We start from the raw sequence: 13,044 nt of genomic DNA, 5'->3' as shown, positions 1-13,044 counted from the left end.
ATCTTTCCCTATCTCCTGGAAATATCTCATTTCTCTACTGTCTCCAACTTTGGTTGCTCCTTTCCCTCCTATCTCCTTGCACCCACCTTTTTGTTTGCTTCGTCACTATTATTTCTGTGATTACTCTTACTATTGTTCTCATTCACTTATGGCAGGCTTTCCCCACAGGCCCTTACTTTTCAGCTTCCTTGTTCCTTCTTCCCCCCTCCAAAAGGTATGGCCCAAGTCAAAATTTCTGCTCCTCACCCTAGGACTCCACCTGTCACTGCTATGTTCCCTCACTCCTCCATATTTTCCCTCCTCACCTGAGCCTCCCATTCCTGTTGTAGCCTTCCTAAGGGATTCTCTTTTCTATTGGGACCTAGGTCAGAAACAATCCTCCCACTCTGATGATACCTGGATGCAATATAGCATTCAGCTTGTTGGAATTTCTTTATCTGTTACAAGATAATATTGCTACCTCACTGAATTCAAATAACCATTTATTCCAAGTCTTCTATTTCATAAAAATCGTTTTTGTGCTTCACCTATGTGAATTTTTTTTTCTAGTATAAACACACAGAATGCCTGTCATTTTTTCCAAAAACATTTTTTTTTAAGATTCCAAGGTCACTTTCATCATAATTTTTCAATACAGTTTTGTAACTGCTGTTGCTGTTCACGTGGGAAAAGGAAAATTATGGGATCCAGAGACTCCTTAATTCATAAAAAAGTCATTTGCACAAGCCACCTTTTGACATACAAGCTCAGATTGTGGAGTAGTTGTAGCATCATTCTGTGTTGGTCTCACTTAAAAGTTCAACATGGAATGTTTTACAAGTCTCTGAAAGCCACAGCAGGGTCTAGCCTAGCTATCAGAGTTACTGTGCAGTTTATCAGCCTTGTACCCATTGGATATATGGCCCTATAAAGCATTAATTTGGAAATGAGAAAGGCAGATCAGAATTATGGAAGGTTAAGACACGGATGAAGTGGGAAAATACAAATGTTGTAGAATTGATCCGACAAAAGGAGTTAAAAAAAATCATAGAAATGAATAAGTAAAATGCCTAATCACAACTCAACATTTGTAATCATTTTAGAATTAGATTCTCTTTATACACTATCATTGAAGATTACTTCCAAACACTGATATTCATTGAAAACAGTTGCTATGCTTTGCTTATTACAGAACCCAAACTGCTACATAATGAAACTTGAGCAGGAGGAAAAAAAAAATGAGGGGGACAGTTAGGAGACTGAGAAACAGGGGTACTTAAGACCACCTACTCTTCAATTGTAATGCAGAAGATGTACTGAGAGTTATCCCAGATAATACATTAGCTCCCCCCCATCACACAACGAGCAGCTGACTACCTCTTCCTTACGCAATTATCTTTTGCATTTTGCTGTTTCTTAGGGGAAAGATGAATAATTCCCTTAATCTCTTCCTCTTCAAATTAAACAGTTTACAAAATTGAAAAAGTACCTAGACTTCACTGCATATTCCTCAACAGATAGGACAGAAATTCTTTTAGTGCTATTTAAGGAAAAATGGCCTTACCCATTCAAACAATGAAACTCATCAGGCGCTGTCACCCCTTGAAAGCAGGACTAAACTGTAGTGTCAGCATTAGTATTATCACTCTTTTGGGCACCTGGCTTGCATTGGTATGTACATGCAAAATATTTAGATTAACTACTTCTGTTCATCTACATGGTAGGAAATAAACACTGATCTGCTGCTGGCAGTAGGTAAGTGTAAAACCTGAACTTGCCACAACTAAAGACTTAACCTGCTTGTAGGGTTCAGTTACACTACAGGCCTTCCTGGTAACTATTTCTATCACTGCCACATTTCTAGCAAAGATGGGGCCTACAAATAAACAGACTAATTCAAATACATTTTGCGAAGAAAACAGTTAATATATCAGAGAAAATATCCACTAAGCAACCCTCAGAACCCCAGTCCTGCTTCCGTATTTTCAATCCTCTTAGAAATGGAAAGGCTGGACTAAAAGAAAATACAAAGCAGAAAGTTGAAATTGAGCAAACACAAACTTACAAACTGGAAGCAGCTTCGGACACTTGGCTCAATATTACTGCCTCCAAAGGAGGCCACTTCTCCCAGCTGTCGGGGGATCTGAATGGAGTCGTGCAGGAGGAGCCCCAGCCGGCGCTGGTCGCAGAAGCCCGTGGAGCTTGCCACTTGCTTGAACAGGTCTGGGGAAACAAAAAGGGCACTGGTGTTAAAGCATGAGAAGTGGGATATAGCAAACATTGCAGATTTACTTCATTTCAAAGGCTCGCAAGTGCAGTAAATAGCCTTGATGGACAAGAACATAAATGCCTCCTCAGTTTGGCTGCCTCTCTTTCTACAAACACGGACGCGGTCTACTGTTCATTACATTATAGGCTTGTATCTGTGAAGAAAGACCGTTCTAACATAACGCATTTGGCATTACTGATGATAACAGCTATGATTCTGTAATATGATTATCTAAACAGCAGGATCTTTGATCCACAGCAATGTAAATGTTTTAAAAATAGTTTATCAGTAAAACAATCTCATACAATATACACTAGTTTTTCAATTCTTCACTATAAATATACAACTCAGAGAACCAGTTCTCCTTCAGATGATGAGTGATCTGAAAAACAAGAGTTCCCTAACTTTTATATAACATTAGTTATATAACATTTAAATTCAGGACTATTTCTAAAATGATAGAAAAACATTACAATATTATAGAGCCTGCTATACATTGAGGATGCTAATATCATATTAAGTTTTCATTTTGAAATGAACATCATTTTAAATCATGTTCTATTATTATACCATTCTAGGAAAGAATCCTTACAGGACTTTCATCATCCTTCCATAAACTCAATTTAATTTGGTGGGAATTAGTTATACTACATATACATCGAGGAGGTTTTTAGAGTTTGTAATAATAAGAAAAATCAGGTTAGTATTAACTGAAATATTTATTTGGTAATATCTCCATTGACGAATATGACCTGAATAAATTCTGCTTACTTTTCAAAAAGAGTTTTTAAAAAAGAAAAAAAAAGAGAGAGAGAGAGAAGAAAAACAGGAAAAAAAGAAAAGTAAAAGCATAAAAATAGTATGCTTTTTTTTTGGAGTCTTCTTAATATTTCACCCTGTAACTGGGATACAGTTATATAGTTGCTCCAGCACTGTTTGAGATTTCCTAGCATAACTTTGACATCTGTTTTCGATGTGTCTGTAGAAGGAACAAAGGAACAGATAGAGAAAGGACTACTTTTAAATCACAAGAGTTTCACTCCTGTCAAGTCTGTGCTTATAATACATAATTTTGGGAAAAATCCTTCCATTGCTTCTGCAATTCTGAAAAATTTTGCTGTATCAGAACCAACTCTGCTCTGCTGGAGAGATGAGAGGGGAAAGAATTTATAGGGTGGGATTGCATCAGAAGCAACAGTATCACTCCAAGAGCAGTAGGACTTTGGTGCAGATGGCAGAGCCAGAGTACAGTGTGGCAGAGAAAATTCCTTCCTCTACCACAAATTATTCAGCTTTCAATTTATCCATCATTAAGCTATTAAGAATGCTCTACAATGTTAAAAGGGGATTATACACCTCGATGTGTATACTCTACAGGAGATTCTAATAATATGAACAAACGTTTTTCATAATAACTTAAAATCCTCAGGAAGTATCAGTTTCATGAATTTCTTTAAGAATATCTATGTAGTTGTATCCAATAATTTTTTGTAAATTTAAAAAATTTTCCAAAATACTTTTTCCACAAAAAACACATGGAAACATCGAAAGATCTAAACTGTGATATTCATACTGATTTCTATAATCTGATCTGATTCTATAGTCTTATGTACAGACTCTATAATAACTGTTTTCTTCTTCAGCTTTCTTCAACTTTCAGTAGTAAAGCAACAAAATAACAATAAATGAAAAGCTGATATTGGGTCAAATCCTGAAGGGTTTTTTTTGTTGTTGTTTTTTGAAGTGATACGATTTAATTTAACCAAAGTTACCCTTGGAAATTACTTATCTGCAGATCTTTTCCAGACTCTAGCCTCACTGCGAACTCATTCATTCATTAGTCAACTGAAACATATACTAACTTCTCTTTCCAAATATTTCAGGACTTGGTCCATTAAAATATGCAGAATATTATATGGATATACACACACACACACAAATATACGAAGCTGAAGTTACAGAATTAAAACAAAAGAAAAACCCCAACATGCTGCATACCTTTATTTAAAGAAAGGAACTCTGTTTAAACATAATGTACATAATAAGGCTCTATCCCCACTGTAAAAATCATTTTAAAGAGATAATGTATTTTAAAATGGTGAAATGATGTTCTGTATATCAACATTGTTTTCTGAATGAATCTTCATCTTATTGTTTATACATTCTCTACGCTTTGTTCAGCAGAAGTGTTTTAATACCTTTCTGTGGAAAATGCTCAGTGTTTCAATTTGTCCAATCAAATATGCGGGCACGCATTTTTCTCTATGTAGATGTGCTTTAGCATCTGCCTAAAGCTACACCAAATAAACAGTTTAAAAATACAATGTGGAACAAATTAACACACTGTGAATCTAGACCATCCAAGAAAATCTCTCTGTATGCTATTTAAATATTTATGTAGTGAATAGGAGAAATGCAAACAGAAAATAAACAAATTACAAAATCAAAAAATGACACTACTTACATCGGTACTTATCTTCCAGATGTGCTTTACACAGGGATACAACACCAGTTTTGAAAGATAAGACACGGATCCTTCCTGTTCGACCCCTAATGAAAAAAAAGTGGCTAATAATATAATACTTGTTATGTCATAATTTGCTTACTATAACAAAGTTAACATTACTATAGCCATTATTAAAGTCACACTAAAAATAATTTTGCATAGCACATATTGGCCTGTTACCATGTAAATTAGAAATGAAATACAAAACACGATTGAGTTTCCACAGGCATAGTTGAATTGAATTGTGCAGTTGTATCAATTCAGCTAGAAATGGTCGCATTCAGAAATAATTACTCCTGTCCTTTTTTATGACAAAAGCAAGGGTAAAGAATCTTTGCCCTATAATTACCTGAAAACATCTACTCTCTTAATTGTTATTGAGCCCTTCACAGAGAAGATGAGGGCTCTAATAAGACAGGAAATCATTCCTTTTGCCAAAGACAATTTAACTTCACTTTATTTAGAAATGAGATGTGGTGGTCATTTTCTAGAAAAGCCTTTGCTTACTGTCTGTCAACCTTCCCTGACTCGTATGAGATGGCAGTATGTAGCTAGGCACAGAACAGTGGCCTGTACAAGCAGATGTGCAGGTGAATGATTAAGCCTGACAACAAACAAGAAGAACTGAGACAGACTGCAGAATTTATTATGTCATTAATTACACATTGTGGCTTCTGATCTCCTCTTCATAACAGTCAAAACTCTTTCAAAGTATTTTAAACAGCCTAGTAGGTAACTGTACATCTGTTCACGTACTGTCTCTCTAGTCAGTCCTCCTTTCAAAATTACTACTGCTTTGTAACGTGACTGTGATACTACCATTGATTTGCAATGTGACTGTGATAAGAATATCATCCTGGATACTGTAGGCAATGCAGTGACAAACCTTCAGATCTTCTCTCAGCACTCAGGTTTGGTTCAATTTACTTTCATTGCTGACTTCCCCTAAGACTTTTATTTCTGATAGCATTCCAAATGTATGATATCTACTGCAAATGAGATGTATAAAGCATAGGAAGCTAATGTCTAACAAATGCCTTTTTAAAGCAGAGCATTATCAATCATTTTGTGGTGTCACCAGTAAGAACTCCATAGGAAATAAGGTAAAGCACGTATAGGCATGTCACATTCATGCATTAGGCTGCATTATTAGGTTAACACATGGGTTTTCTTTTTAATACTATGAAAGTATCATCCTATGAAAGTGTCTACAGAAGTCAACTGTGTTCATTTGCTCATATATATCTTCTGCAACACCTATGATCCCTGGAAAATAAGGAAACCAGTGGACAAAGCAGAATTTAGAATTTGCATCCTTCTGTTAAAGAAGCTTGTGTTTTTAATTGTGAATAACAACTTGTTGCTTTCTTCTGCTTTTCACCCCTGCTCCTTATTCTTTTATCCTTACTTCTCTCCCTCAAACCTTTTCCAAATTAATTATTATCTGTGCCATGAGAAACTCCTGCTGATGAATACTAGACTCATGCAAATTATACAGGAGATGAATGTAGAATGATTATTTCCCTGAAAGGCATATTTAATTGGAACCTGCACAAATCATGAGTTGTTCAGTTCACTGTACTCTCCTCCCAAGTCAAGCCAGTAATTTAGTGTACTACTGCAAATAAGCATGAGTGACTGATCAATTAAAACAACTCTGAAACGTTCTGGATTTGCACCGCTGTGCTCATAATTAGATCAGCCATTGACTGTGAATTCGATTAGTATCTTAACAAATGACAGTTTTCAATTATAAGAAAAGCAAAAATTCAGTACTTTTAATTAAATGTCTTCAATACTACTATGCACTTAGCTTGATCTTTGTCTATTAAGTTTACAACAAAAACTAAACACATGTAAATGTAAGATCTTCTTTCTTACCAGCAGAATTCAAACTTGAATTTCAACAAAATACCTACGAGCTTCCCCAACACATAAAACACCATGTTTCATCAAGTCCTGCAATACATAGCTCCCTACCATACCCAGGCGATTGCCTGGAGGCAGCTAATTATAATTTCTAATGATGTACTTTTCAGCACAGAGCAACATAAAGAAATCTAAACTGGACGTAGAAAATATGAGCTGAATGGCCTTGCTTAGGAGCAGCCTGTGGAATGATTTTTATTTCCTTCTCTGCCACTGATGTGACTGATCTGGAATAATGTATCTAGCATGGTCTTTTTGTTGTTATTTTTCCACTAAGTGGATATCTTCATTTATATCTTATTTATATTTTAAGATAAGATAAAACTGGATCTGAGCTCTGTGAAAGCCAGAGCAAATTAATGAAATATAATCAGGCTGATAAATGAATACAGCTCCATTCCCTACTACCAGTACACTACACAAAAATGTAGTGTGATTTGTGCAATCTGCTTTGCAGGATTCTACAGCTGCTGCAAGTGATGGTAGAAGAAACTTTCTTATCAGAGGGTTATCCTGCAGGAAGAGATTGTGTAAAAATCTGCAGTTTTTCTGCAGGTAATCATCCAAAATTCAGTACTGTGATAAACAGTGGATGGAAAAAACATGTTACACAACTTTACTTCAGTGCAGTTCAAAATGTCAGTGAAAATATAGTAATTGCCCTATGTCCTTCCATTTCCATACGTAAATGATTATTCTGCTGTGGCAATGAGCATCTCTGGCTGAAGACAGCTGGAAAAACCTTAAGCAATCAAATAAGGACTTCCACTGACAACATTTTTCCCCCTCTGCTAAACTCAAAAAGAGCTGATTCCAAAATTAACATATAAGACGTGCTATAAGTGGTCTATGCATTATGAGCAGCAGCATCAAGTCACTAAGTAGGAAAGTCCATAGATTTTCTTAAGGTAAATTTACTTCATTGTTTTCATATCTACAGGTAACCTTTTTAAAATTAAATTTTTGAGAAAAGTTTCTCAGATCAACTGACTGCTAAGCCTTGCAAACATATTACAGATGAGCCTCTTTCAACTTTGAACAAAGATTGTAAATGGAAAGCTATAAAAATGGATAATTCTGAACAGGTTTAACAACCAGAAGACCGACACACAGATAGTCTGTTTATATTGCTGCTTCTTGAAAATTCTCTTACTTTCTTCAGATGAATGTATACTAGCACAAAAATTCAAACAAGCTGATGTAATGATGAGATACAGCACTGGAATGCTCTGAATACAAAACTCTTTAAAAACTTCTGTTTTCCAGTTCTCTCCTTACTTAGTGCAATAATTATAAGACTGTAAGCCTAACCAAGGCTACTGATTCAGCTAAATGCAACCATTAGGCCACTAGTTTTACTAAATTTTCACTTCAACTACTGGCTTTTCAGCTCCAAGCCATTCATACTGTAATAAAAAAAGAACAGCTCATTACCTGTTACCCCTTCCCCTTGTACTATTGGAAAAGTTTTTCAGAGCAGTATCTTTAGAGTACCCATACATACGTGTCATAGACATTCAGCAGCCAGTTGAGGCACATGTCCACGCAAAGAGGAACATTGACCAGGTTATTGTGCTCTTGTTCTAGTCGATCATAAATAGTGGTCAAGCAGTTAATGATCTGTAGAATATCCATCGGCTGGTCATTTTGTTTGAGGTTGTGCTGGTCCAAGGCATCACATGCAGCAGACAGACTCAGGAGATCCACTGTTAAACAAAGGTTGCAGAACAACAGTATTTATATTACCTGTACCTAAAAAGTAAATATAGTTATAGCAATTTGCTTGGCTTGCATAACTGGCCAACACCATTATATGCTCTCTGATAGTCATTTGCAAGAGTGGCTTCAAGACTCCTGCGGGTGCACTGTTTATTCAGCTGTGGTCTCAGATGGCAATGTTTATAAATCAGAGACCTGTTTCATTTTTAGCTGTAAAGTACCCATTATGCTATTGAGTTCTATGGAAATATTACTTAAATTACCACATAAGTAAAAATTAAATATTTCATGTTTTATATGCCTACAGATAGAATAATATTTGACTACTGCATTCACTGAATGTGCCCTAAGCACGGTACATGCCATCAACTCTTATGAGAAGTGCCATTCATTTCGAACAGATGTCAAGCAATCTTAACCGAACCAAATTCCACAAGGAATATGCAAACAAATCACAACTGAATTGAGATTAACCTGTTAATTTTTCTCTAGTGAGAACAGCAAAACTAAGATTCCAGAATGTTAAATGACTTATGATTATTTTTAATTTCAGAGAGCATTTACACTTAGAAATATCTCTGTGGCATTACAGAGTAAGACAAATTTAAAATTTTTCAGTCAACATACAACAGAATTTTCTTTCATGGATATTTAAAATCTTGATTTTCATTCTAATTCAAGTCAAACATATTTTGAAACCTGGATGTCCATGGTAAAACACTTAATCAACTGTGTAATTAATCTGTGCATACAAATCCTACTACCATCAAAGAACTTTGCAATTATATACCTAACAGCAGTACCACACTTCAGAAGAGACCAAATCAGAAAGCGATGAGATGTTGGTTTATAAAGTAAAACTGAAATCAAAACAAAACAGAAAAACAAGACTACCTATGCAGATCTTCCTGCTGCCATATGTAAACTGTTCTAACTTTGCTCCATGGAATTTCTAGGAAGTGAGCAATAGGGGGATTAAAATCCAGATGCTGTTGGAGTAACATTAGAATTACATTGTGTTTTACTGAGCCCTGGTAAGCAACGTCTCTTTGTAGTGTCACAAAAGTTTGCAGAGGCTAAATGCAAAACTCCATAGAGGAAGCTTTCAGAGCTATAACCAGCTAAAGGACACATTTGCCAAATCCACACCTGAGTACCCTAGAACATTACCAAGAATTAAATTGCCCCTTTTGTGTCTTAATAGAGAGGAAAAACACTTCAGCTGCACACTTCACTGCTGGATAGTACTCCATGACATTATGCTGGGATTTCACAAGTTCCAAAAGAATTTCAGGAACATAAATTTCATTGAAAATCAGTAGGGATTTGTGCCAATAAATCCCTTAAGCACTTCTAAAAAATTTCATCCTATATGCCCAAAGAACCCACTTCTAGAGCAAATAAGGAAAGCTTGGAATGCTATCCCTATTATTATATCAGTGATTTAACTTAGTATGTGTTGTTTAGTGGAGAGTATTATTAGAATTTTATTTTTTTCATGTCAGCATATAGGTATTTATTTTAAAAGCTTCTTTTTTAATATTATGTTTCATTTACTAGGTACATCCAACAAGAGCATAGTTAGCAGCCTCATTCCAAAGTGTCATAGAACAATGCTCTTCTAATAACAGTTTATTAGCCAAATTTGAAACATAGTACTGCCTTCACAACACCTTTAACTCAGAGCTTCAGGCTGAACTCTCAGTTCCTTTGAGGCAATGAATCAATGGTAATTAAATGAGCCCCTCAGGCATCTGGATGGCAGTTTAATTATACATGCAACTACAGCTAAACACAGGTCATTCCATTTTGTGAAAGCTTTTCACATGAATTAGAAACATCTTCTGAAAAGCCTTTACCCCTGCTCTTAACCAACCTGCTGTCCTATCTTTAAATTATTGATACATGTTCATCTAACAACAAGCACAAGGTGTTTGCCACTAAGTTCTGCTACAGGGAACTTCTTTTTATAGGGAGGAGAATGGCTTTGGCCTTCACCAACTTCAGTTCCTCCTGGTTCTTCACCATAAAGTTAAAAGGAATGTATTGGAGGCCTCTCCTAGAACCAGGAATAGTATATTTATTTCTTGGAAGCACATATGGAGGTCCCATGAATGACAGCCTTTTCAAAGAGAAACCCACCAAGTCAGATACATATTAAAGAATTATAAATTCACAGCCACGCAGTGATTTGTAAAGCTTTAATTAAAATAAACCATAGCATTTTATGCTTTGAACTTTCTACAGGTTCTTTGTCACACTTGTGTTTTCTATTTAAATTCTGAAATTGACTTCAAAATTTGTATAAGCAGAAACACCTACGCTATTTTGAAATGTAAGTCATTTATGTAAATATTTCTTTGGCCTCTAAGGGAAAAGAAAAAGTGTTAGAACGTCTGTATCTAGGCCAACCTGTGTCTAGAAAACAGAAAAACTATAAAAAATGACCCTGAATCACTATCCAATTGAAGGATAAAAATGACAATTATCAGGCAAGAGAAAATATGCTATGGAGGTCGTACACTAAACTTAGGCAAAACTGAACATACGGCTGGTGATAAAAAACATCAATGGTGCTCCCAGAACGTAAGCTCCTCTCTTCCGTAACTTGATGCTGTTGGCTGATACATTAAAAACTATTTAATGTAGTCTGTATAAAATAACAAAAAAAAACTAACAGAGAAATTGTTGAATATTTTCTTTTACTGCAACTCCAGTAAAAGTTTGTGAATATATCCCATTTTACTGATATCACAATGTTCAGATGTGGTTTGCACTTAGAGATCAGATCTTTTAAAGGCAGCAAAAATAGAAAGTCAACATGCTCTGATGTGATTATCAAAGGAAACCATACATTTAAACAAATGGTGTAATAGTTAGACTTGGCATGCCCATAAATATTTGGAAGGCTGGGATGACAGAATGACACACTAGATTTTCGTAAGGTAATGCAATACACACAATCACTTATTTGTTAAGGATTATCATTTTCTGTATTTTTCCATTAGGTTTAATGTCCTAATGTCTTAATATTAATCAGGTTGATTTATGAACTTAAAATACTTATTCTTGTACTACAGTCAAAGTAAAGGCCTTCTGTTGTGTAGATACCTTTGGAGTTTGAAAAAACTCCTCAGATGACAATATTATTAAGCTTTTCATATTTTTTTTATGATCGATTTTAAAGATGAAATAAAAACTAAGAGCTGATAGCAGCAACTATTTCAGCTTGAATTCAGGGTCTTGTTTGTTATAATGTAAGAGCCTTGAGACCTAATACTGTGCTCTATTTCTTTTAATATCAAACTGAAGAAAAAGAATTCAGTAATGACTTTTTTAAACCTAATTAAACTTGAGTTCACAAATGACACTGAAATCACAGAATTCACAAATACAATGATGGTGTCTCCAAGTGAAAATCTTTGTAAGAGTAGACTATTAATCAAATTCCTTAAATACTTTGCCTTAGATACAAACAAGTATGAAGAATGTGCTAAAGTATTCAGCGTAAGTGCCACTGCATGTTTCTGAAAATTCATTCTCAGAAAATCCACCTAAGCGTAATCTTGAAAGCCAGTGAGAGACAATAGATTTCAGTAGATAATTATCAATTCTACATTATATAGTCCAAGATAATTGCAGAATTATGCAGCAGTACAATCAGGGATAAAATGGGATGCAAAGTATTTTAGGGTCCTCACCTTTAGTCATAAAAGCCTATCAGTTACACTTGTGCACTGTCAGCTAAAAGAAACCTATCATTTAAAAATTTTAGTCCATTACTTCTGTGCTGCACTGATCATGAAAGCTTGTATGCTGCATACCATTCTAATTTCTCTTCACTCTCTTTCCACAATGATTGTGGGAGGAGTTCTATGTCATGAAAAGATGTTTATTTCTGATCATCAGCTATCAAAATTCATTCTTTATCATTGCATTAATGTTGACAAATAGACAAAATTATGTTTGAAAACACTGCGTGTAGTAATTTCCAATTCTTATTGATATCTTTTATTATGTTACAAGAATTTTCACTTTTTTTTTTTTTTTTTAATAAATGTGGGACAGCCAGAGATTAAGTCTATTCATTAGTGGAATTCACCCATCCTTATAAGCCCATGAGCAAACATTCTTAAAAATACTGAAGTTTGACACAGTTCCAGAAAGCATGTGAGCGCAAATCTCAACTTGAAATAAAATAGTTGCAAGTGCCTAAACTGCTATCTCAGAATCTTAACCCTACAATTAAACTCCAAATAGTGAATATTAAAATATATTAATTACCCTCCAAATGGTACCACCTAATGAACTGTTTAGTTTCGTAACTAACTGGCCCACCAAGAAACTATGAGCAAATTATTTAGCTATCAAGTTTCAATAAGCTAAAGAGCAAATGTAACTAAAATGACAGGTAGAATATCATAACACAGTTGAGAGAATTAAAATGTTACAACATGTACATCACTAATATATGACTGACAAAGGAATTTTTGAACACAATATTTTAATTGTGGAAAAAGGAAGGTAAATGTTTTTTCTAATGATCTCACTTAAAGGCAACAACCCCTTAGGGTTCAAGATTCAACTTAACCAACTGTTAACTATACTATTTAAGATCTGAAACTATTATTTAATCAGAACT

General features: G+C 34.9%; 1 protein-coding gene across 14 annotated transcripts in view; it reads right to left on the bottom strand.

Annotated features, from left to right (window-relative positions):
• The window catches only part of DMD (dystrophin), a 1,316,389-nt gene that overhangs the window by 58,962 nt on the left and 1,244,383 nt on the right, over nt 1-13,044 (bottom strand). For all 14 annotated transcript variants that reach the window (XM_062600033.1, XM_062599961.1, XM_062599984.1 and 11 more), the window contains 3 exons: nt 8,188-8,389; nt 4,713-4,798; nt 2,045-2,202 (listed from right to left, as the gene is read on the bottom strand). In XM_062600033.1, coding sequence (XP_062456017.1) covers nt 2,045-2,202; nt 4,713-4,798; nt 8,188-8,389 — 446 coding nt within the window. The remainder of the gene's footprint in view (nt 1-2,044; nt 2,203-4,712; nt 4,799-8,187; nt 8,390-13,044) is intronic.

This window comes from Rhea pennata, chromosome 1 (assembly GCF_028389875.1).
Source record: "Rhea pennata isolate bPtePen1 chromosome 1, bPtePen1.pri, whole genome shotgun sequence".
Classification (NCBI taxonomy): Eukaryota; Metazoa; Chordata; class Aves; order Rheiformes; family Rheidae; genus Rhea; species Rhea pennata.
This window is presented reverse-complemented; position numbering and strand designations above follow the sequence as displayed.